This window comes from Canis aureus, chromosome 35 (genome assembly GCF_053574225.1).
Source record: "Canis aureus isolate CA01 chromosome 35, VMU_Caureus_v.1.0, whole genome shotgun sequence".
In the NCBI taxonomy this organism is placed as follows: Eukaryota; Metazoa; Chordata; class Mammalia; order Carnivora; family Canidae; genus Canis; species Canis aureus.
The window spans coordinates 3,590,539-3,617,236 of record NC_135645.1 but is presented as its reverse complement, the minus strand read 5'-3'; the positions used below and the strand labels follow the sequence as shown (position 1 = coordinate 3,617,236).

General features: G+C 41.6%; 1 protein-coding gene and 1 long non-coding RNA gene across 2 annotated transcripts in view; one reads left to right on the top strand and one right to left on the bottom strand.

Annotated features, from left to right (window-relative positions):
- The window catches only part of UMPS (uridine monophosphate synthetase), a 28,109-nt gene extending 14,674 nt beyond the window's left edge, over positions 1-13,435 (top strand). Inside the window, exon 6 of the mRNA XM_077884380.1 lies at positions 13,063-13,435. Coding sequence (XP_077740506.1) covers positions 13,063-13,232 — 170 coding nt within the window. The 3' untranslated portion in view covers positions 13,233-13,435. The remainder of the gene's footprint in view (positions 1-13,062) is intronic.
- The window catches only part of LOC144305502 (uncharacterized), a 30,500-nt gene extending 4,839 nt beyond the window's left edge, over positions 1-25,661 (bottom strand). Inside the window, exons 1-3 of the long non-coding RNA XR_013372514.1 lie at positions 25,547-25,661; positions 24,991-25,079; positions 523-569 (exon numbers count right to left, since the gene is read on the bottom strand). This is a non-coding gene — a long non-coding RNA (uncharacterized LOC144305502). The remainder of the gene's footprint in view (positions 1-522; positions 570-24,990; positions 25,080-25,546) is intronic.
- Positions 25,662-26,698: the final 1,037 nt, after the last annotated feature.

The following is a 26,698-nucleotide window of genomic DNA, read 5'->3' as shown; positions in this document are numbered from 1 at the left end:
CACCCAGTCACAGCAATAAATAAAATCTTTCAAAAAAGTTAAGGAATAGTGGCAGTTTCCTATACCATTTACAGATTTTATATGCTTCAGAATAGGCTGCAGCAGAATGACTTAACCCATCTCAGGCTTTGTAACAATTGCCTTAGGGCTTGACAACCTTTGACATTTTAACTTGCACTGAATGTTTTGAGTCAGTATCTTTGGACAAGACAGTTACTTTAAATTGGTGTCGTTTTAAAGTATAAATGGGGATAATCACGGTGTTGACTTCAAAGGATTGTCAAGAGACTTAAATTAGATAATGAGGTATGTAATGCAGTTCACAGGATGTCTTAATACTGTGCTTAACAACTGTTAATGTTCATCATAAGCCCCATAATTATTTTGCCTAGATAGGATCTAGCCTTGTAGGAGTATTTAAAGTATCTTAAATTTGAAAAATAAGCCAAAGAGCAACAGAATTTTAAAAGGAAAATGTGGGGCTCTGGTACAAAATGGTAATGTAGAAAATCCTGAACTTACCTCCTCCCGCAGACACAGAAATGGCAGCTATTTACGGGACATTTTCTCTGGGGAAAAAAAACAAAAACCTAAAGTCTGGCTGAGCAAGGACTGTACATTTGGGAGATTGGAAGAAAACCACATCAGAGTGGGGAGGAAAGGCTGGGACGCAATCTCACAAGTCAAGGGGCGCCTGAGTGGCTCAGGTCATGATCCCAGAGTCCTCCTCCTGTGCTTTCTCAGTATCTCCATGACTCTCAAATAGATAAAATCTTTTTTTAGAAAAGGGTGGGTGGGGGGAATCAAAGAGTGAAGGGATTGAACTGCATATCAAGTACTCCCAACTTTGGAAAACCAACAGGGCTTCTAGCCATAGTCTCTTAAAGGGCTCATGTACTTGGACTCACTCTAAGTCCCAGCTCAGAAGTAGTAATAAAGTGCTGGCATGGGGAGCAGGCACCTAATTTCACACACACATTTAATCTTCATGCTCTACCCCTGCCACAATCCATAGTACCAGTATTATCCAAAAAGGAGTTTTTATTTATAGCTGGTGTCCCGAGTTTTGCAGCTGCCCAGGGGACATCCCCTATTCACTTAGCTTTGGAGGCCAGAGGAGCTTATGGTCTTGGGTCCCATGGAACTATTAACAGTCAAAGCAACAGTTCTTGGCAGGCAACCTCTACCAGTCTTTCTATGAAAGAGGCATATTTGCTTGTTTGGGAGCTTGAGACTGAGGTCAGGCTTTAGGTTTGGCACATACCTGGGACCTACAGAGCTGTTTTCAGGAACAAAGCTAGTAGACACCATCTTTACACTCTCCCTCATCACAGCTTGCCAGTATCTCCCAAAAAATAGTCTTGATGCTCATCTGGGGCCCTGATTTTTGCTACTGCCACTGGGGAGATACCTCCAAATAACCTGGTTCTGGTGGCCAATAGGGCTTATGCTTGTGATCTCACAGAACTATATATATTTGATTTTAAAAGCTCTTGCCTGAGGGTCTGGCTTCCAGTCAGCCTGAATCTAGTTGCTGATTGGGACACTGACAAGTCTTGGCATACTTCCAACTGCTGGGAGCCATTAAAAAATATAATAGATTGCTTGAACAATCACAAAGACATCTGAGAACTAAGGCAGGTTTGAACGATAAATTTTATCTACTCTGCAAGGCCATTTTTTCAAGACTGGGAGAGGTGGTTATTTCATCTAATGTATAAAAACCAATAGGCAACAGGCAAAACGAAGAAACAAAAGGCTTTATATTCCCAATGTAAGAATAAGACACATACAACCTCAGAAAAAGTAATGAAATACCTGATAAGGAGTTCAAAGTAATAGTCCTAAAGATGCTCACCAAACTCAGGAGAAAAATGGATGAACACGGTGAGAGTTTCAACAGAAAAGAAAATATAAGAAAATACTAAATTGAAGTCCCAGAGTTGAAGAATATAATAATTAAAAAATACACAAACTAGGGGCACCTGGGTGGGGCTCAGTGGGCGAGCATCTGCCTTTGGCTCAGGGCAGTGATCCCAGGATCCTGGGATGGAGTCCCACATCAGGTTCACCACAGGGAGCCTGCTTTTCCCTGTCTCTCATGAATGTATGTATGTGTGTATGAATAAATAAATAAAATCTTTTTTAAAAACACAGACTATATGAAGCAGAAGGATCAGTGAACTTGATGACAAGGTAGGGGAACTCACCCAATCAGAGCAGCAAGATGAAAAAAGTGAAGATAGCTTATGGACAGCATTAAGTGGACTGACATTCACATTACAGAGGTCCCAAAATGAAGAGAGAAAGGGACAGAAATATTAGTGTAAGAAGTAATGGCTGGAAACTTCCCTAACCCGGGGAAGGAAACCGATATCCAGACCCAGGCAGCCCCGAAAGTTCCAAAAAAGATCTAAAGAATCCACAGCAAGACACAAAATGTCAATTGTCCTGTATGTTTACTAGCTGGAATTTTAAAACTTGGAGAAAAAAATAAAGTGTCAAAAGTTAAAGCAAGGAGAGACTCTTAAAAGCAGCAAAAGCAAAAGACCCCCTTGTATGTATACAAGGGAACCCCAGTAAGACTTACCGAGTTTTTTTTTTTTAGCAGAAACAGGCCAGAAGAGAGTGGTGAAATATATTCAGAGTACTCAAAGAAAAACCTTCCAACAAAGAACTCTACTCAACTAAGTTTGGAATTGAAAGGTGTAGAGTTTTATAGAACAGTAAAAGCTGAGGAAGGAGTTCATCATCACTAAACCAGCCTTACAATTATTAAAGGGACTTCTTTAAGCTGAAACAAAGATGCTAATTAGAATAAAACATAGAAGAACAAATCTCACTGGAAGGGTAAATATATAGTAAAGGTAGCAGATTAGGTCTTTCTAAGTTAAAAGACAAAAGTAATAAAAATAATTGTAACTACAAAAATTAAAGGATATGTTGTAAGACAGGTATAAAATGTGATATTGAAAATGGTAAAAGAGGGCAGCCCTGGTGGCTTAGCGGTTTAGTGCCGCCTTCAGCCCAGGGTGTGATCCTGGAGACCTGGGATTGAGTCCCACGTCAGGCTCCCAGCATGGAGCCTGCTTCTCTCTCTCTCTCTCTCTCTCTGTATCGTAAATAAATAAATATTTTTAAAAAAGAAAAGAAAATGTAAAAGATGGAGAGGGAGAAAAATGTAGAGCTTTAGAATGTTGTTAAACATTTGTCATCAACTTAAAATAGATGTAAGTTGTTATACTTAAGCCTTATGGTACCAACAAAACAAAATCCTTTAGTAGATGCACAAGATAAAGAAATCCAGATATATCAATTAAAGTCATCAAACCACAAAGGAAGAGAGCAAGAGAACAGAGCAACCATAAAACACCCAGGAAACAATTTAACAAAATGGTGATAAGTATATACCTAACTAATTAAGTGGACTAAATTCTCCAATCAAAAGACAGAGGAGCTGAATGGATTTGAAAAACCAGACCTATCCATATTGCTGCCTACAAGAGACTCACTTCAGATGTAAGCAAAGTATAAGAACTCACTTCATACATAGACTACAAGTGAAGAGATAGGAAAGATATTCCGTGCGGGTGGACACCAGAAGAAAGAGACTTTTATCAGACCAAATAGACTTTCAAACAAAGCCTGCAATAAGAGACAAGGACATTATTACATAATATAAGGGAGTCAGGCCAACAAGAGGATGTAACATTTGTAAATCTTTTTGCACCTAACATACGCACACCTAAATATATAAAGAAAACATCACTGTCCTAAAGGGAGAGATAGTAATACAAGAATAGTACGGGATTTTAATACCTCACTTACATCAATAGATAGATTATCCAAACAGAAAACCAGTAAAGGAACATCAGCCTTAAACAACACATTAGACCAGATGGACTTAATATATATATGGAACATTCCATCCAAAAGTAATAGAATATACTTCTCAAGTGCACATGGGAAATTCTTCAGGGTAGATAGTGTGTTAGGCCCCAAAATAAATCTGATACCAAAACCAGACAGGAGGGATCCCTGGGTGGCTCAGCAGTTTGGCGCCTGCCTTTGGCCCAAGGCGCGATCCTGGAGACCCTGGATTGAGTCCCACATTGGGCTCCCGGCATGGAGCCTGCTTCTTCTCCCTCTGCTCTCTCTCTCTCTCTCTCTATCGTAATAAATAAATTTAAAAAAAAAAAAAAAAACAGATTATAAGCCAGTATATTCAGATGCAAAAATACTCGACAAAATAGCAAACTGAATTCAGTGAATTAAAAGGATCATGCACCAGGGTGCCTGGGTAGCTCAGTTAGTTGGACATCCAGCTCTTGGTTTCAGCAGGTCGTGATGTCATGGTTCATGGGATCAAGCCCCATGTTGGGCTCCACACTCAGCAGGAAGTCTGCTTCCTTCTACCCTATGTGTGTGTGGCTGTCTTTCTCTGTCTCTAAAATAAATTAAAATCTTTTTTAAAAAGAGGATCATGCACCATGATTGGGATTAATTCCAGGGGTATAGGGATGGTTCAAGTTCTACAAATCAATGTGATATACCACATTAACAAAATTTAAAAATCATATAATCATGTCAACACATGCAGAAAGAGCATTTGACAAAATTCAGTATCCATTTATGATAAAGACTTAAAGTGAGTGTAGAGAGAACATACCTCAACATAATAAAGGCCATGTATGAAAAGCCCACAGCTAACATCGTACTCAGCAATAAAAAGATAAAAGCTTTTCTTCTAGGATCAGGAACAAGACGAGGTTGCCCACTCTCATCACTTTCATTTCATGGTACTAGGAGTCCTAGCCCCAGACTTTAGTCAAGAAAAAGAAACAAAAGCCATCCAAATTGGAAATGAAGATATAAAACTGTCACTGTTTGGAGAGTATATATTATATAGCAAACCCTGAAAGACTCCACCAAAAAATTCAGTCAAGTTGCAGGATACAAAATCTGTTGTGTTTCTATACATTTGAGGGACACCTGGGTGCTTAGCAGTTGAGTGTCTGCCTTTGACTCAGGGCATGATCCCGGGGTCCGGGATCTAGTCCCATATTGGGCTCCTTACAGGAAGCCTGCTTCTCCCTCTGCCTATGTCTCTGCCTTTCTCTGTGTTTCTCATGAATAAATATATCTAAAAAAAAAAAAAAAATCATACTGTCAGAAAGAGAAATTAAGATAATCACATTTTACGGTGGCATTAAAAAGAATATGTAGGAATAAATTTAACCAGAGGAAGACCTTGATGAAAGAATTGAAGATGACACGAATAAATCGGAAGATACTCATGTTCATGGATTGAAAGACCTAATGTTAAAATGTCCATACTACTAAAAATAGTGTATTCCCCATAAAAATTCCAGTGGGATTTTTCACTGAAACAGAACTATTCTAACATTTGTATAGATTCAAAAAAGACCCCAAATAGCCAAACCAATCTTCAGAAAGAACAACAAAATTAGAGGCATTACACTCTGTGATTTCAAACTATAATTACAAAGCTATAGTAATCAAAACAGTAGTGAAATAAAAACATACAGAGGGGCACCTGGGCAGCTCAGGGGTTGAGCGTCTGCCTTTGGCCTAGGTCATGGTCCTGGGGTCCTGGGATCGAGTCCCACATCAGGCTCTCCCTGGGGAGCCTGCTTCTCCCTCTGCCTATGTCTGTCCCTCTCTCTATGTCTCTCATGAATAAATACATAAAATCTAAAAAAATAAAAATAAAAAAATAGAAGACATAGATCAGTGGAACACAGTAGCAAGCCCAGAAATAAACCCATCCATATATGGTCAACTAATTTATGACAAAGGACCTAAGAATATATAATGGGGAAAGGACAGTCTCTTCAATAAAACAGTGTTGGAAAAACAGGCAAAAGAAGCAAACTGTGTCACTTACACCCTACACAGAATTTAATACAAAGTAGGTTATTAAAGACTTGAAATAAGGCTTGAAGCCATAAAACTAGAAGAAAAGAGGTGGGTAAGGTCCTTGACACCAGTTTTGGCAGTGATTTTTTTGAATCTGACCAAAACTAAAAGCAACAGAAGCAAAAAATAAACAAAGGAGCTATATCAAATTTAAAAAATTCTGCACAGCAAAGGAAACCATCAACAAAATTAAAAGGCAACCTACTAAATGGGAGGAAATATTTGTTAATCCTATTTGATAAGGGGCTAATACCAAAAATATACATTAAAGATGTATATATACCTCAGTAGCCAAGAAAATAACAATCCAATTAACCAATAGGCAGAAGATCTGAAAAGACATTTTACAAAGAAGACATACAGATGGCCAACAGGCACATGAAAAGTTGCTAAACATTACTGATCATCAGGGAAATGCAAATCAAAACCACAGTGAGATATCACCTCACACCTGTCAGATTGGCCATTATTAAAAAGAAGTGTTGGCAAGGCTGTGGAGAAAAGGGAACCCTTGTACACTGTTGCCAGGAATGTAAATTGGCACAGCTAATACAGAATACAGTGTAAAGCTTCCTCAAAAAATTAAAATTATATGACCCAGTAATTTCACTTCTGGGTGTTAAACCAAGGAAAACAAAAACAGTAACTCAAAATGATACAAGCACCTCTGTATTCATTGCAGCAATATTTTTAATAGCTACAGTCTGGAAACAACCTCAGTGTCCATCAGTGGATGAATAAAGATATATACATATATGTGTTTATACTGTGTGTATATACGATTATATGTATGTATTTTATATACTAATATATATACACGCACAATGGAATGTTATGACATAAAAATAATAAAATCTTCCTATTTGCAACATTTGAGGCCATTATGCTGTTAAATAAGCCAGAGAATGACAACTACCACATGATCTCACTTGTATGTAGAATCTAAAAACAAAACAAGTTTATAGGTGTCAAAAGGTACATAGTTTGTTATAAAATAAATTACAGGGATGTAATGTAAAGCATGGTGACTATAATACTGTATCGCGTATTGGAAAGTTGCTAAGAGAGTAAAAGTCTTAAAAGTTCTCATCACACACAAAGATTTGTAATTACTCAAGGTGATAGCTGTCAGCTACTTTCTGTGGTGAGTTGGCAATGTGTACAAATACCAAATCATTGTCATAACACCTGAAACTAATGTTCTATGTCAATTATACCTAAATTAAAAAAACTCATTAAGCATTGGAAGTCCACCAACTGCATTTAGGCAAGAAAAATAAAAAGCGTCCAAATTAGGACAAAGTAAAACTCAGTGGTTGCAGATGGCATGATACTATACACAGGAACACCTCAGAGATACTGCAGCTCCAGTACCAGACCACTGCAGTAAATATTCCAATAAAGCAAGTCAAGTGAATCTTTTGGTTTCACAGTGTATATAAAAGTTGTGTTTTTATACTATAGAGTATTTTATACTGTAGAGTGTTGAGTAGCTTTATGTCAAAAACAAAGTACATATCTTCATTAAAAAATATTTTATTGCTAAGAAATGCTAACCATCATCTGAGTTTCAGCAAGTTGTAATCTTTTGCTGGTGGAAGATTTTGCCTCAGTTTTGAAGGCTGATGACTGATCATGGTGGTGATTGCTGAAGATTGGGGCAGCTTTGGCAATTTTAAAAAATAAGTCAACAGTGAAGTGTGTTGTACGAGGGACTCTTTCTTTCATGAACAATTTCTCTATAGTATGCAGTGCTGTTTGACAGCTTTTTTTTTTTTTTTTTTTTAAGTAGGCTCCACATCCACTGTGGAGCCCAACACAGGGCTTGAACTCATGACCCTTCACTGCTTTATCAACTAAGTTTAGGTAATATTCTGAATCCTTTGTTGTCATTTCAACAGTCTTTATGGCACCTTGACCAGTAGATACCATCTTAAGAAACCACTTTCTGTCCTCATTCATATGAAGCATCTCCTCATCCATTTAAGTTTTATCATGAGATTGCAGCAATCTAGTCACATCTTCAGGCCTGACTTCTAATTCTAGTTCTCTTGCTGTTTCCCCCACATCTGCACTTACTTCTTCCACTAAAATCTTGAACCCCTCAAATTATCCATGAGGGCAGGAAGCAACTTCCAAACTCTTCCTGCTAATGCTGATATTTTGACCTCTTCCTATCCCTTCCCACCCAGACCTATCAGAGGAATCAGTCTGTGGCAGCTATAGCTTTACAAGATTTTTTTTTTTAAGATTTCTTTCTTTATTTTAGAGAGAGTGCACATGCGTACCTGAGAGAGAGAGAGTTGGGGGAGGGAGAGAATCCTCAAGCAGACTCCCCGCTGAGCATGAAGCCTGATGCAGGCTCGATCTCAAGACCCATGAACATGACCTGAGCTGAAGTCATGAGTTAGATGCTTAACTGACTGAGCCACCCAGGTGCCCCCATGAGATGTATTTCTTAAATAATAAGACTTGAGGGGGATCCCTGGGTGGCTCAGCGGTTTAGCACCTGCCTTTGGCCCAGGGTGTGATCCTGGAGTCCCCGGATCAAGTCCCACATCAGGCTCCCTGCATGGAGCCTGCTTCTCCCTCTGCCTGTGTCTCTGCCTCTTTCTCCCCCTATGTCTATCATGAATAAATAAATAAAATCTTTAAAAAAAAAAAAAAACTTGAAATTTGAAATTACTGCTTTGGGCTGCAGAATCGATGTTGTATTAGCAGGCATGACAGCCTTAATCTCCTACATCTCCAGCAGAGCTCTTGGGTAAGCAGGTATATTGTAGTAAGCAGTAACATTTGGAAAGGAATCAATCTGAGCACTAGGTGTCCACAGTGGACTTAAAATAGCCAGTGAACCATGTTGTAAACAAATGTGCTGTCATCCAGGTTTTGCTGTTCCATTTATAGAGCATAGGCAGAGTAGAGTTAGCATAATTCTTTAGAACCCTAGGATTTTTTGAAATGGTATATAAGCATTGGCTTCAGCTTAAAGTCACAAGCAGCATCAACACTCAACCAAAAGAGGGTCAGCCTGTCCTTTGAAGCCAGGTATCGATTTCTCTCTAGCTATGAGAATCCTAGATGGCATCATCTTTCAGTAGAAGGTTGTTTAATCTACTTTGAAATTCTGTTTAGTGTTGCCACTTCTATGAATTATCTGAGCTTTCTTCTGGATAGCTGCAGCGTCTACATCAGCACTGGCTGCTTCTCCTTACACTTTTTTTTTTTTTTTTTTAAGATTTATTTATTTATTTTAGAGAACAGAGGATGGGGAGGGACAGAGGGAGAGCGAAAGTCTAGCAGACTGCTCACTGAGCTCAGCCTGACACAGGGCTTGATCTCAAGACCCTGAGATCATCTGAGCTGAAACCAAGAGTCAGACATTCAACTGACTGCACCACCCAGGTGCCCCTACCCCTAGTTTCTTTCCTTAAACCTTATTTATTTATTTTTTTAAAGATTCTATTTATTTATTCATGGGAGAGATAGAGTGAGAGGCAGAGACATAGGCAGAAAGAGAAGCAGGCTCCCCGCAGGAAGCCCAATATGGGACTTGATCCTAGACTCAGGATCATGCCCTGGGCTGAAGGCAGGCACTCAACCACTGAGCCACCCAGGTGTCCCTCAGCCTTCATAGAATTGAAGGGAGTTAGGGCCTCGCTCTGGATTAGGCTTTGGCTTAAGAAAGTGTTATAGTTGGTTTTTCTATCCAGACCACTAAGATTTTTCTCCACATCAGCAATAAGGTGGTATTACTTACAGTAGAGTTCAGTAGAGTAGCACTTTTAATTTCCTTCAAGAACTTTTTCTTTGCATTCACAGCTTTGCTGTTTGGTGCAAGAGGACTAATTTTCAGCCCGTCTTGGCTTTTTCAGCATGCCTTTTTCTTACTAAGCTTAATCATCTCTAGCTTTTTATTCAAAGTGAGAGACGTGATTCTTCCTTTGACTTGGACACTTACAGTTATTTAATTGGCCTAATTTCGGTATTGCTGTGTCTCAGGGAGTAGGAAAGGACAAGAGGAGAGAGCTGGCTGGTGATGGAACAAATCAGAACACACATATTTATTTATTAAGTTCACCATCTTACATGGGCACAGGTTATTGTGCCCCAAAACAATAAAATTAGTAACAAAGATCACTAATCACAGATTAACTAATAGAATAATAATGTAAAAGTTTGAAATAGGAAAAATACCAACATGTGATAGAGATAAAAAGTAAGCAGAAGCTAGTGGAAAAATGAGACCAGGAGACTTCCTGAATGCAAGGTTGCCACAAACCTTCAATTTGAAGGAAAAAAAAAAAATTCTGTGAAGTGTAGTAAAATGAGATATATCTCTACAGGAAACCTAAGAGTCTATTAATAAAACTATTAGAATAAATGAATTCAATAGAGTTTGCAGGTTACAAAATAAACATACAGAAATTAGTTCTGTTACTATGCACTAACGATAAGCTATCACAGAGAGAACACCCATTTACAATTGCATCCAAAGGAATAAAACACCAAGGAATAAATCTAACCAAGGAAGTGAAAGACCTGTACTCTGAAAACTATTAAGACATTGATGAAAGAAATTAAAGATACAAATATATAGAAAAGTATTCTGTGCTGATGGATTGAAAGAATTATAAAGCGTCGGTATTACCCAAAGCAATCTATAGATTCAATGCAATCTCCATTAAAATAACAATGACTTTTTTTTTTTTACAGAACTAGAACAAAAAAATCCTAAAATTTATATATAATCACAGAAGACCTCAAATAGTCAAAACAGGAGCAGCCCAGGTGGCTCAGCGGTTTAGCACTGCCTTCAGCCCAGGGAGTGATCCTGGGGGCCTGGGATCAAGTCCTATGTCAGGCTCCCTGCATGGAGCCTGCTTCGCCCTCTGCCTGTGTCTGCTTATTTCTCTCTGTGTCTCTCATGAATAAATAAAATCTTAAAAAAAAAAAAAAATCAAAACAGTCTTGAGGAAGAGGAACAAAGCTGGAAGTATTGTACTCCCTGATTTCAAACTATAACAACAAAGCTATAGTAATTGAAGTAATATGGATTTGACATGGAAACAGACACATAGGTCAATGGAATAGAACAGAGAGACCTAAGATAAACACTTTTATATGAGACAAGAGTGTACAATGGGGAAAAGACCGTTTCTTTAACAAATGGTGTTGGGAAAACTGGAACACTTCTTACATCATATGCAAAAATAAATTCAAAATAAATTTTTTTTAAAGATTTTACTTATTTATGAGAGACACAGAAAGAGAGAGGCAGAGACACAGGCAGAGGGAGAAGCAGGCTTCATGCAGGGAGCCCGACATGGGACTCAATCCTGGGTTTCCAGGATCTCGACCTGGACTGAAGGTGGCGCTAAACCGCTGAGCCACTGGGCTGCCCTATATTCAAATTTGAATGTGAGACCTGAAGTTACAAAACTCCTAGAAGAAAACATAAGCAGTTAAGCTCTTTTATATTACTTTTTAGCAATATTTTTTTGGATTGGTCTCCATAGGCAAGGGCAACATAAATTAAAATATTGGGGCTACATCCAACTGAAAGGCTTTTGCACAGCAAAGGAAGCCATCAAATAAAGGAAAAGGCACGCATTGAATGAGAGAAGGAATTTGCAAATAATACATCACATCAGGATAAAAGGTTAATATCCAAAATACATAAAGAACTTATGCATTTTATTTTTTTTTAAAATGCCCTGGATTAAAAAAAAAAATGAGGTCTTCAATAGACCTATTTCCAAAGGAGACATGCAGAAGACCAACAGGTACATGAAAAGACACTCAACATCACTAATCATCAAAGAAAATACAAAGCAAAACCACAATGAGATATCACCTCACACCAATCAGAGTGGTTAGTGTCAAAAAGACAAGAAATAACAGGTGTTCACAAGGATGTGAAGAGGGAACCGTGGTCTCTTAGTGTTGCATAGGAATGCAAATTGATACAGCCACTGTGGAAAACAGTCCTGGCTTCTCAAAAAATTAAAAGAACTGTCCTACAATCAGCAATTCCAGTTCTGGGTATTTTACTAGAAGAAAAAACCTACCAATTTGAAGATGTATATGCACCCATATGTTCATTGCAGCATTATTTACAATAGCCAAGCTATGGAAGCAGCCCGAGTGTCCATTAATAGATAAATGGAGAAAGATGTGGAATATGTCACATAGTGGAATGTTACTCAGCCATTAAAAAAACGGTGAAATCTTGTCATTTGTGACAACATGGATGAACCCAGAGGGTATTATGCCAAGTAAAATAAGTCAAAGACCAATACCTTACAATTTCACTTATACTGGAATCTATAAAAAAAAAAAAAGAAGAAGAAAAAGAAACAGACTCCTAGGTACAGGAAACAAAGTGTTGGTTATCAGTTGGGGAAGGAGTTGGGGAATGGGCAGAACAGGTGAAGGGGATTAAGAGGTACAGACTTCTAGTTATAAAATAAGCCATGAGGATGTAATATACAGTATAGGGAACATAATCAACATGGAAGTAACTTTGTGAGGTGACAGTAATGACTTTTCTTAGAGATCAGTTCCTAATGTGTAAAAATATCAAATCATTATGACATGCAGCTGAATTATAGGATATGTCAATTATACTTCGATTAAACAAGTTATTTAATTAAATATGATAGAGTATAGGAAGTCAAAATTCAGGATTAGGGTTTGTATATAGTCCGAGTACTTGATGGGGCTATGGTTGTGGTCAGGTTGGAGGTTTGTGAGGAATTTTCCAACCGTGTCACAGTGATTCTGAGATGTGTACTATAGTTGTCTTTGGTGGTGAGGCCAGTTTTTATTGGTTTTTGGTTTTTTGGTAATAACCTTTTCTGGCAACATAAGAGATTTACTGGGTTTTGATACCGTTAACTATAAATGCTCTAAAATTCGACATTGGCGAGGAGGGTCTCTCGCGCAGCCAAGGAGTCCCTTCACCTGCTTTTAATCACTTGCTCTCCAGGAGCAGCATGGAGAGCAACGGCACATACTTATTTAGAGCTAGTTAGATACTTTTCCAGAAAAGTAGTTGTTTGGTTTCTTGATTTTTTTTTTTTTCTATTGTGTTGAAGAGTGACTTTTGTGTTTTTGCAGGGGATAATCTTGGCCAGCAGTACAATAGCCCACAGGAAGTTATTGGCAAACGAGGTTCTGATATCATCATTGTAGGCCGGGGCATAATAACATCATTTAATCGTCTGGAAGCAGCTGAGTTGTACCGAAAAGCTGCCTGGGAAGCTTATTTGAGTAGACTCGGTATTTGAGTGTGTTGGATACCTTTTTGTGAAGACCTCGAACCTACATTGTCTCCTGAGATGCACTGGCCTGAAACAGTAAGCAGCACTTAGTGGATTGGATTCTTTCATGGGCTCTGTGTCGGAGCGACTTCTGGATTTCTGACAGTCTTTAGGAAATACTGAATGATGAGTAATCACTGCATTGTTACTGAAATAAATTCATTTTCACATTTGTTTTGTTCTTGTTTTTTATTGACACTGATGTTGGTCAGGCAGTCAGAGTTCTGTGTGTGTTTGGGACTTTCACATTCAAGCATTTCCCCCATCTCTAGATCAACTTTTTGAGTAATTGCTGTGACACAAAAATTTTAAGACCTCAAAAGACTCAAACCAATGCAATATTTCATGTGTCCTTTATTCTGTGTCTTACGTGACGCCCAAATGATATTTACATATTAGCTATTCTCCTTTCCTTCTTACTAGTATTGTCCACATATCCAGAGGGAGGATGGGGGGCAGACTATGGGAGCTGTAACCCTGAAGCCAGCATCTGGCTTCCATTTCACCCAAGGGTGAGGCGCCCTGGCTCATTCTGTCACTGAGGCAGCAGCTGTGGACCTGTGCTGCCAGTCACAGGTGGATTGCCTCACGTGGATTAAAAGTGGACAACCTGCTCTTTCATTTACTTAAAAAAGACCGTAGTGTCAACACATCTAAGGTTACATTTGATGGTTTGCTCAGGATCCTGCCTAATTACCGCACCTGTCATGGACCGGGAAGTCGGCCTTCACTAGAAATAAAGAGAAAGCCCAGCAAGAGAGCTGACACTGTTCTCAGCAGTTCTGGGTTTCTGCTGAGCTGGGGCCAGGGACATCCCCCTTCCTGCATGTGCCCTGTGAGTGTCCCCTCTCTCCTGGCCCCAAATACACGGTTTCCCACAGGTTCGTCTGAGTTTCTAGACGATTCCTCTTCTCCAGTACTGATAGAGATTTACCCCAATTCTCTGTAGTTCTTTTGTCTTTTCAGGAAGCATCTTGGAGGGAGGGGAATGAAGAGTGTGAGCTCAGGTGACCATTTTGAAACGGCCCCCACTCTGCATGCTCAAAGGGCTTGAGTAGTGCTGTGTGCCAGTGGGGCAATCGCGGTTGAAGGCTCGGTTCTTCCTCCACCAGCACATTGAGAAGCGCTCAGAACTACGGAGTTGATGGGATGGAATGAGCCATCTTGGGGCCTCCCTCCCGTGCTGCAGTCTGTAGCCGCCCTTCGCAAGCCTAAGCTCCCGCCACATCAGTTTGTCGGCCCGGCCTGCTCTGCTACTGAAACTCCTCCAGGGCCCACTAGATGACGGAAGGGAATCCGAGGCCCCAGCCATGCATTTAAAATGCAGCTTTCTGGGCCCCACCAGAGGTTCTGCCTCAGATTCGGGGTGAAGCCTAGAAATCTACATTTCTAGCAAGTGCTTCCTCTGATTTTGATGTTTGAGAATAAGCCCAGTGCTTTTCCAGGCCTTTTATCTAAGCAAAAACCCAGGTGGTCTGGACTCCCAGAGCTTTGGAACACAAACTGGTTCAGACAACTTGGCGCCGTCAGGAGCTACGAGTGTACTGTTCGGCATGGAAGCATTCTGGAGGCGTTAGGTAGATAGTGTAGCCCCTTCTCAGTCGGGGCGTGTTTACAGAGCCCAGGCTCTGAGCATTACAACTTGTCCTAGTGAGGGAGGTGGGAACAGTCCTCACAGGGCGCCCAGAACGTGGATAAGACCACCGGGTGGGGAACGCCATCCCTGGCCTCGTCTAGTATCCAGGCAGTTAGTAAAGCATAAGCCAGTTGGTTTGTAGTGCTGGAGGCACCTAAGAACCCTGGTCTTCCTCCCCTCACTGCGGAGCCACAGGGGTATAGACCTAGAATGGCCAACCGGTCACTGCACACTGGTTAACCCAGACCCGGAGTTTCAGTCCCAATCCAACCGTAATCCTGCCGATGGGAGTCATCCCTAGGAAGGGCTCCCTAACGTGGCCCCTGGAGCTGGGTAAGGTGTCTGGGAAAAGGCACGGGTGAAAGTGGCACCTGGAAGGCGTCTCTAATGTTATTTCCTCTCAACTCCTGTTCACCCATCTCTTCTGAACAAAATGGTTCCTGGGTTCATTGGGGTAAAACCTGAAAGCGTGACCACAGGCCCCACCAGGATCTCTGAAGAGGGCAGGTGCCAGGTGCTGTCTCCATCAAGGTAGGTACGAAGAGGGAACAATAGTGGGGAGGGAGGAGTGGCACACACGTGTGTGTGTGTCTGTGTGTGTGTGTGTGTGTGTACACCAGAGGGTCAACTGGATTTCCCTTGCTTGGGAGGAACGGAGACTTCTGATGGAGCCTAGCCTCAGTTACTGTGCTGGCCCTTCCGAGTGTGCAGGCCTCCCACCCAGCCATAGGTTTGCTGCCCTAGTAGAGTGCCCCCCCGCCCCAAGGTGCGCAGAGCCACGGGGAGACAAAGTGCCTGGGAAATCCAGCAAGCAGGGGAAGAAAGAAGAGAAAACCTCCCACGACACGTGTGAGCTCCGAGAGAGCAGGGGTTCACTCTCGTGTTCTTGCGGTATTTTCTGTACCTGGAACAGGGCCCAGCAAAAGGCCTCTGGTTAGAGTGAGTCGCCACAGGAAGCATCACACTTCAGAGACCAAAATAACAAGACCCACGTTTTGGGAGCACTTCAATAACTTTAGTTGTTTTTTTTTTTTTTTAATGATTTTAGTTTTGAATTTGAAAGTGTGATGCAAAATTTAAAGATGGTATGATAATATTGAGAACTACCTGCGTGGGCTGGAAGATCAAGTGGCAGAAATCCTCAAAATTCAGAGCAGAGACAAGGAAATGGAAATAGTAAGGGAGTAGATGAGCGCCTTAGAGGACAGATGCATGAATATAAAAGATGACATTCTGGGAGGAGAGGAAATCATTTTAAGAATAACTGACAATTTCTAGTTTGGAAAAAAAACAAAACAAACAAAAAAAAGAACCTTGAGTTTGCAGAGTAAAAGAGCCCGCTACATTCTAGGCAGGAGTTAGGGACAAAAGCATAGACTTAGGCATATGTTGTAAAAATTATTGAACTTCAAGGATAAAGATTTACCCAGAAAAATGAATCAGACTAGTAGCAGACTGTAGGCCCTGAGGGGCGATGCCTGCCATAACCAATAATCCTGAGCCCGGTCTTACCCCTTCAGGGCTCAGACTCAGATCCACACCAGTGAGCAAGATGCACTGAACTTGTGCCTCTTAAAGGGCCCATCAGGTGGAAGCTGGTGGTGCAGAGGCACAGCGGGGATATTTGGCCAGGAGATATGGGATCTGCCAGCAGCTGGAGTGCTGACTTAGAATCCTAGGAAACTGGGGCACCATGGTGGCTCAGTGGTTGAGTGTCTGCCTTTGGCTCAAATGGTAATCCCAGGGTCCTGGGATCAAGTCCTGCATCAGGCTCCTCACAGGGAGCCTGCTTCTCCCTCTGCCTGTGCCTCTGCCTCTCTCTGTGTCTCTCATGAATTAAAAAAAAAAAAAAAAATCAGGAAACTGAAATCGGAAGCCCTGTAGAGATCATCTAATCCAATCACCCCATTTCACAGATGAAGAAATTGAGGCCCAATGAGAAATGATGTGCACAACGTTTCAGAAGAGCTCATTACAAGCAGAGTAAGGATAAGAATCCCTGTCTCTTGACTCTAATTTGGTATTTTTGTTATATTCTTTTTACTCCTTTTCAATATAGGTAGGTACATTCAATTCATTTTTTTTACCCCTTTATGTCTATATGTAGATTTACATATGTATATTCTTTCACCAGTTAATCAACCAGTATTTATGAAACACAGGAAGTGAAGCAACCTATCACTCTTGTTGTCATTATGGAACTTAGGTTCTAAACTTTCAAAAGGACTTTCATATCATCATAAGAGACAACGGGCAGTTTTCCTTCCTATCAATCCCAGTTTGACAGGCATATTCTTCCATTGCTCTCGAGATTCAATAGAAAGTACCCAAACTAAAGTGGCAATTCTATTATTGTCCCCATCCTCCCTCCTTCCCTGAATCCACAAACTTCGCCATGTGACACAGCAGTTCCTTGTGTCTGAGATGGAGAATATTTTCAAATTCCACTGATGTTAGCCTTGGCCATGTAACTTACTTTTAGCCAATGGCATATGGGTGGAGGTGACAGGGTCCTCGTTCTGAACCCAGACTCCTGTGTCTGTTCACCCTAACTTCACCTCTGCCACAACCATAAGAAGAACATGCCCTGATTAGCCCACAGGTCTCAGAAGAGTAAGAAAAAAAAAGCGAGGAGCCCACACCAACCTTCCACAGGAGAGCCAACTGGTCTATAAGCCTGTGAGCAGGATAATAGAGGTTAACTATTGTATGCCATGGAATTCTGTGGTTTGTTACACAACGATAGCTAATGAATACACTTAATGATGTGCTGAAGCTCTCCCACATCCAGCCCTGCTTACCAGGAAGACAAAAATCTTATTCCACCAAGAATCAGCCTTGGTGGTCCTCACCTCTGGCTGCTTTCAGTGATCTCTCCAAAAGAAATGGCTGCTTGACCTGTGGTAGGCACATTGATTGCCAGCTCTGCCCACCAACACGAGCCTTTCACTTAGCCAGGCAGGGAGCAAGCCCTGCCCCAGATTGTAACAGAGGCTAACTGCAGACACAAGTCTGACTGCCAGCCCTACTCACCAGCGAGCCCAAAGTGGCCTCAAACAGGCCTCTCAACAGCATGGAGACCAAACCCTGCCCAGTGCACCCACAGAGAGCAGGTCAGTGCAGCTGGCTGGGCTGAAGGCAACCATGGCTCAGACGCTCACAGTAGGGCACATGCAGCCCACACAGGGGACACCCCTGGAGCACCTAGTTCTAGTGACTGGCAGGGATTGCACTATAGGGTGCCACATGACCTCTTCTATCATAGCCCACTACTTTTAAGACCAGGAGATGTAGTTGGCCTACTTAATACATAGAAACAAACAGAATTAGACAAAATGAAGAGATACAGGAATATGTCCCAAATAAAAGAACAAGACAAAAATCATAGTAAAAGAGCTAAATGAAATAGAGATAAACAACATGACTGATAAAGTAATGGTCATAAAGATACTCACTGGATTTGAGCAGAGTATATGAACTCAGAACTTCAACAAAGAAATAGAACATATTTATTTTTTTATTTTTTTTATTTTTTATTTTTTTGAAATAGAACATATTAAAAAAACACATAGCTGAAAAATTCAATAACTGAACTAAAGAATACCTTAAGGGAATCAACGGCAGATTAGATGACGCAGAAAAATGGGTCAGCAGGGATCCCTGGGTGGCGCAGCGGTTTAACGCCTGCCTTTGGCCCAGGGCGTGGTCTTGGAGACCCGAGATCGAATCCCACATCGGGCTCCCGGTGCATGGAGCCTGCTTCTCCCTCTGCCTGTGTCTCTGCCCCTCTCTCTCTCTCTCTCTCTCTCTCTCTCTGTGACTATCATAGATGGATAAAATCTTAAAAAAAAAAATGGGTCAGCAATCTGGAAAACATAGTAAGGAAAGCAACCAAGCTGAACAGCAAATAAAAATAAAAAGTGAGTAATAAAGTGAGACTAGGTTAAGGGAACTCGGTGACACTATCAAGTGTAATAACATTCACATTATAGGGATCCCAGAAGGATAAGAGAAAGACAGGGGCAGAAAATTTATTTAAAAAAATGATAGCTGAAAACTTCTCTAATCTGGGAAAGGCAACAGACATCCAGATTGAAGAAACACAGAGAGCCTCCAACAAAATTAACCCAAGGAGGTCCACCCCAAGACACATAATAATTAAAATGGCAAAAAAAAAAAAAAAAAGTGATAGAGATTTTTTTTTTAAGCCACAAGAGAAAAACAGGTACATACAAGGGAAACCCCATAAGGTTATCAGTTGATTTTTTTGGCAGAAACTTTTCAGGCCAGAAGAGAGTGGCGTGATATATTTAAAGTACTGAAAAGGGGGATCCCTGGGTGGCGCAGCGGTTTGGCGCCTGCCTTTGGCCCAGGGCGCGATCCTGGAGACCCGGGATCGAATCCCACGTCAGGCTCCCGGTACATGGAGCCTGCTTCTCCCTCTGCCTGTGTCTCTGCCTCTCTCTCTCTCTCTCTCTCTCTGTGACTATCATAAATAAATAAAATTAAAAAAAAAAAAAAATAAAGTACTGAAAAGGAAAAACCCAATAGCCAATATTCTATCCAGTAGAAATAAAGATTTTCCCAAACAAAACCTAAACATGTTCATCACCACTAAGCCAGCCTTAAAAGAAAAATTAAAGATTTTTTAAGTGGAAAGAAAAGTCTGTAACTAGAGGAAAATCATGAAAAAAAAAATCACAGGTAAAAGCAAACCTATAGTAAAGGTAGATTAATCACTTACTAAAGCCAGTATAGAGGTTAAAACATCAAAGTAGTAAAATCATTTATACCCATAAAAATTAGTCAAGAGATGCACAAAATAAAATGTAAAAGTTGGCATACACAGAACATGGAGGAGGAAGTAGAAGTTTGGTACTTTTAGAATGTGTTAGAACTTAAGTGACCATCACAGCAGACTGCTATATGCATAAGATGCTGTATATGGGGAATCCCTGGGTGGCTCAGCGGTTTGGCACCTGCCTTCGGCCCAGGGTGTGATCCTGGAGTCCTGGGATCAAATCCCACATCAGGCTCCCTGCATGGAGCCTGCTTCTCCCTCTGCTTGTGTCTGTACCGCCCCCCCCTTTTCTTTGATGAATAAATAAATAAAATCTTAAAAAAAAAAAAAAAAAGATGCTGTGTATGAACCCAATGGAAACCACAGATCAAAAACCTATAATTGGAGGCTTAACCAACTGGGCCACCCAGGCACCCTGACTTTTGATCTCAGTTCAAATCTTGATCTTGGGGTTGTGAGCTCACATTCGGATCCACACTGAGCATGGAGCCTACTTAAAGAAACAAACATAACTCCTTGTAGTTGACACATTAAAATAAAGAGAAAGGAATGCAAGCAAAACACTAACATAAGCCATCAAACTACAGGGGAAGAGAGCAGAGATAAAGAAAGGAATAGAGAAGAGCTACAAAAACAACTTGAAGACAATGAACAAAATAGCAATAAATATATACCTATCAATAATTACTTTATTTTTTTAAAGATTTTATTTATCTATTCATAGACACAGAGAGAGAGGCAGAGACACAGGCAGAGGGAGAGGGAGAGGGAGAAGCAGGCTCCATGCAGGGAGCCCGATGTGGGACTCGATCCCAGGTCTCCAGGATCACACCCCAGGCTGCAGGCGGCGCCAAACCACTGTGCCACCAGGGCTGCCCTCAATAATTACTTTAAATGTAAATGGACCAAATGCTCCAGTCAAAAAACAAAGGATGACTGAATGGATAAAAAAAATAATATGGTATATCTGTATGCTGCCTATAAGAGACTTACTTCAGATCTAAAGACACGTACAGACTGAAAGTGAAGGGATGAAAATACACATGCAAATGGAAGGTGGGAGGTGAGAGCACAGGGAGTCAGGGTAGTAATACCTGTGTCAGACAAAATAAACTTTAAAACAGATTGTAACAAAAGACAAGGGCACTCACTACATAATGATAAAAGGATCAATCCAACAAGAGGACATAACAATTGTGAATATCTTTGCATCCAACCTAGGATCACCTAAATACATAAAGTAAACATTAATGAACATAAAGGGAGAAATTGACAAAAGTATGATAATAGTAGGGGACTTTAACACCCCACTTATATCAATGGATACATCATCCGGATACAAAATTAATAAGGCAAGAATATCCTTGAATAACACATTAGACTAGATGGACCTAACCTATATAGGACATTCCATCCAAAAACATCAGAATACACATTCTTTTCAAGTGCACATGGGACATTATCCAGGATAGATCAGGTTAGGCCACAAAACAAGTCTCAATAAATTTAAGGTTTAGGTCACGTCAAGCATCTTCTCCAGCCACAATGACTATGAAACTAGAGATCAATTGCAAGAAAAATCTGGGAAAAACACATATGGAGGGTAAACAACATGCTAATAAACAATGATTGTGTCAAGGAAGAAATCAAAAAGAATGTAAAAAAATTCATATAGACAAAACATGGTAGTCCAAAATCTTTGGGACATAGCAAAAGAAGTTCTTTTTTTTTTTTTTTTAAGATTTTATTTATTTATTCATAGAGACACACACAGAGAGAGAGAGAGAGAGAGAGAGAGAGAGAGAGGGGCAGAGACACGGGCAGAGGGAGAAGCAGGCTCCATGCAGGAAGCCCAACGTGGGACTTGATCCTGGGCCTCCAGGATCACCAGGCTGCAGGCGGTGCTAAACAGCTGCACTACAGGGGCTGCCTAGCAAAAGACGTTCTAAGAGGGAAGTTTATAGTGATATAGGCCTACCTCAAGAAACAATTTCAAACGACCTAACCTTATACCTAAAAGAACTAGAAAAATAAGAACAAAGCCCAAGGCTAATAGCAGCAAAAAAAATAATAAATATTAGAACATAAATACATGAAATAGAGACCAAACAAAATAATGAAACGAAGAGCTGGTTCTTTGAAAAGATAAACAAAGCTCAATAAACCTTTATCTAGACTCATCACGAAAAAAAAAAGAGGGTTCAAAATCAGAAATGGAGAAGAAATAATAAATGTGACACCACAGAAATACACAGGATTATAAGAGACTGCTACAAAAAAATAGTATGCCACAAATTGGACCCCCTAAAGAAATGAATGAAGTTCCTAGAAACATACCATCTTCCAAAATTGAATCAGGAAGAAATAAAAAAAAATATATATGTATTTTAAAGAGATTGTATTTATTTGCTTGAGAGAGAGAGGGAGGGAGCATAAGCAGGGGGAGCAGAAGGAGGAGGAAAAACAGACTCCCCACGAAGAAGGTAGCCCAACTCAGGGCTCCATCCCAGAACCCTGAGATCTGACCTGAGCCGAAGGCAGATGCTTAACTGACTAAGCCACCCAGGCACCCCTAAAGAATTTAAATAAACTTATTACTAGTAATGAATTGAATCCACAATCACAAAAGTTCCAACAAACAAAAGCCCAGGACTAGATGGCTTCACAGGTAAATTCTACCAAACATTTAAAGAAGAGTTAATACCTATTCTTCTCAAAGTATTTCAAAAAACAGAGGACGGAAAAATTCATTCTGTGAGGTCAGCATTACCCAGATACCAAAGTCAAAGACACTACCAAAAATAACAACAAAAACAACCCCAAACCAAAAACCAATGAAAATAGATGCAAAATTCTCAACAAAATATCAGCAAAATGAATTCAACACTACTTTAAAAATATCATTCACCATGATCAAGTGCAATTTATTCCAATGCAAGAGTGGTTCAGTATGCATAAGTCTATCAACATGATATATCACATTAACAAGAGGAAGGATAAAAAAACGTGATCATCTCAGTAGATGCAGAAGAGCACTTGACAAAATACATCCATTCATGATAAAATTCTCAAGAAAATGGGTTTAGTGGGGACATACTTCAACATAACAAAGGCTATATGTGAAAAACATACAGCTAACATCATACTCAATGTTGAAAAATGGAAAGCTTTTCCTCTAAGACCAGGAACAAGACAAGGATGTCCACCCTCCCCACTCTTACTCAACACTAGTACTGGAAGTCCTAGCTGCAGTGATCAGACAAGAAATAAAAGTCATCCAAAATGGCAAGGAAGAAATAAAACTGTAACTCTCTGCAGATGATGATACTGTATGTAGAAAACCTAAAAACTCCACCAGAAAAAAACTATTAGAATAAAGGAATTCGGTAAGGTTGAAGGATACAAAATTAATACAGAAAGCTGTTGCATTTCTATACACTAATAATGAAGTAGCAGAAGGAGAAACCAAATAAACAATGCTATTTACAATTGCACTCCCCAAAATTAAACACCTAGGAATAAATTTAACCAAGGAAGTGAAAGTCCTATACTTTGAAAGACACTGATGAAAGAAGCTAAAGATGACACAAATAAATGAAAAGATATTACATGCTCATGGTTTGGAAGAATCATTATAATTTTCCTACTACCCAAAGCAACCTACAAATTAATGCAATCCCTGTCTAAATACCAAAGTTTTATCAAAATGCTAAAATTAAAAAAAAAAAAATGCTAAAATTTATGTGAAACCACAAAGGACCCCAAATACCCAAAGCAATCCTGAGAAAGAACAAAGCTAGAGGCATCACATGTTCTACCGTATACAAAAATAAACTCAAAATGGATTAAAAACCTAAATGTGAGGCCAGAAACCATAAAACTGCTAGAAAAAAAAAAAAAAAACATAGGTAGTAATCTCTTGGACACTGTCCTTAGCAACCTATTTATGGATGTTTCCTTGGGCAAAGGAAAAAAACAAAAGCAAATGTGAACTATTGAGCCTACACCAAAATAAAAAGCTTTTGCACCGTAAGGGAAACTGTCACACAAAATGAAAAGGCAAAAAAAAAAAAAAAAAAGAAAAAAAGAAAAAAAGAAAAGGCAACCTATGGAATGTGAGAAGACATCTGCAAATGATACATCTGATAAGGGGTTAATATCCAAAATATATAAAGACCTCAAACAGCTCAAAACCAAGAAAAACAACCAACTGATTAAAAAGTGGGCAGAAGCCCTGAATAAGCATTTCTCCAAAGAAGACCTACAGGCGGCCCACAGACACACGAGAAGGTGCTCAACATCACTCATCATCGGGGAAATGCGAGTCAAAACTACAACGAAAAGAAAAAAAAAAAACTACAACGAGATGTCACCTCACTCCTGTCATACTGGGTAGAATCAGAAAAACAAGAAATAACAAGTGTTGGTGAGAATGTGGAGAAAAGTGCCCCCTACCTACAGTGGTAGGAATATAAACCGGTGTGGCCACTGTGCAAAACAGGGTGGAGTTTCCTCCATGAAAAAAATGCCTTGGGTGGGTGCCTATCTAAGGAAACGTCCTGCATTATTTACAATAGCCAAGTTACAGACGCCAATCCAGGTACCCACGGACAGATGAATGGATAAAGGCGACGGGATGTGCGCGCACACGTGTACACATGCCCATAGGTATATACAATAGAATATTGCTCGGCCATAAAAAAGAATGGGACCTTGCCGCTAAAACCACACGGATGGACCTAGAGAGTTCTGTGCTAAGAGAAGTCCGACAAAGACAGACAAGCACCATGTGACCGCCCCTACACGTGAGCTCGGGGATAAGAAGCCGACAGTCACGTCTCCGGGAGGACGTGCGGTGTGGAGGAAAGAGCGTCAAAACAGAGCAGGGTTCCCTGAGCTGGGGTCTCCCTTGTCAGCCCTCACACCCCGCGGGGTGGCTGACCTCAAGGTCATCCTTTGTAAAAACGCAGAAGTGCCTTCCTTGAGCACCAGGTGGGCCTATTGTAAGGGTCCAATGCGGGGCGGGGGAGCTGCTTTTCGACTCAGGGGTTTGCTCTTCTAAGCCGACCGACAAAGCTTTAACTGACAGGCCTTCGAGGGTGTTCCTGGAGTCAAACTAAGATGGAGAGTCTTAGGTCCAGACTTCTGGGTTATGTTTACATTTACACACTTACATGCATTATTCTGACAAGGGGTCGGTAGCATTTACCAGAATGCTGAAAGGGCCCACAACACAGAGAGGTTAAGTAGCCCCCTATCCTCGAAGGTTGGGGTTTAGGGTTACTTACAGTTTGGATGCGCCCTTCTGCAACAAAACTGGAGGCCCTTACGGTGAAGAAGTGGTAGAGCAGGACAGGGTCAGAAGGATCCCAAAATCCTGTGTGGAGGGAAAGGCTTGTTGCATTTAGGTCCCAGCGTCCTGACCATTGAGATACCCAGACAGGCCCCATCACGTGACAAAAGAAAGGAGCAGAACTTGTCAGCACTGAGCTCTTTAGAGAAAGGAACTGGATCTGAAGACCTTCTCACCAGCCGCCCCAGAGCTGCGAGCTCAGCAGGGGGCCCGTGGGAGCCCAGGAGGGCGCCACAGACAGGACTCTCCCCGCCTCACTCTGGGCCCTTCCCACGCTCCCCCAAGGGTCTGGGGCCTGATGCTGGGGGCCCTGAGCTGCGGGGGACAGAAGCCAGGCGGGGGGCGGAAGGAGGCCTCCCCAGCCCCCGGCCCACGCGGAGGGCCCAGAAGGCCTCACTGCCCCACGCGCCCTGCCCGTGGCGTTTCCAGCGCGGCTCAGCACCCACGTCCCGGGCCCCTCGGCGCCTCAGACACGTGGGTCCACCCCTCACCTCCTCCGGGGTTGCAGCCGAGCGCTGTCAGCCTCCTCCCATCCTCCACTGCCCCTTGCAGCGTCACCAAGCCTGCTGGTGGCCGGAGGCCCAGGCGCCTTTCCAGAAGCTGGCGGGGAGCCTGCACCTGGCAGCCCTCGCAGAGAGGGAGGAGCTACCCAGTTACCAGGTGATCCTCGATGGAGAGAAAGGTCCTTCCTCCCCTCCCACCTCCCCATCTGTTTGCTGTTACCCGAAATCTATCCCAAGAGTTTCTTGACAATCAACCTCAAGCTTGGATCCTAATTCAACAGATTTTAAAAGCCCATCTCTTCCCCCAAAGGAGTAGCTTTTCCTTTAGTTTGACAAAGCACTAGGTCTTGGTCAAATAAGGTCTTGGTCCTCTTAAGGAGAGCGACAGTCTGACAAATCCTAATTTGGTCAAAATTACATATATATTCATAGAAAAAAAAAAAACGAGACTGAAGCCATACACAAAAAGCTAGAGTGGTTACCCTGCTTGGTAGGATGAGAAAAGATTCTGTCTTTAGGATACCTCTGTTTCCCATCTTGTCCATGTCTTCCTTTTGCAATTAGAAAAAGTCGTTTAAAATCAATTAAAGTAAGTACCATTTGGAGACCCGTATATTAAGTCGCTATAGATGAATTACAAAGGCAAACAGCCCCCAGCTGTCCTTTCTTTTTTTTTTTTTTAAAGATTTTATGTATTTATTCATGGGGGGGGGGGCAGAGATCCAGGCAGAGGGAGAAGCAGGCTCCATGCAAGGAGCCCGATGCGGGACTCGATCCCGGGTCTCCAGGATCACACCCTGGGCTGAAGGCGGCGCCAAACCGCTGAGCCCCCCGGGCTGCCCGCGTCCTTTCCAGCAGGCGCCTCCCTAACATCCTTCCAAACAGCTGTGGGGAGAGGCTTTTCCAGAGCCGCCTGTGCTCCCTGCACGTCCAGGTGCTTCCACAGCGGCGGCAGGAAGGGCCGGGTCAGCCGCCCCGCAGCCCCCTCCACGTCCTGCTCCTATTCGTGCTGAGGAGCCCCGGCGGTGCTGGGGGCGGGGGCTGGCATAGACGGAGGGCGGAGGGGAGGAATAAGTAAGAATCAAAGGCAGGGGCGGAGGCTCAGGAGCGAGGCCGCCCAGCAGCCTGGCCCGAGCCTCC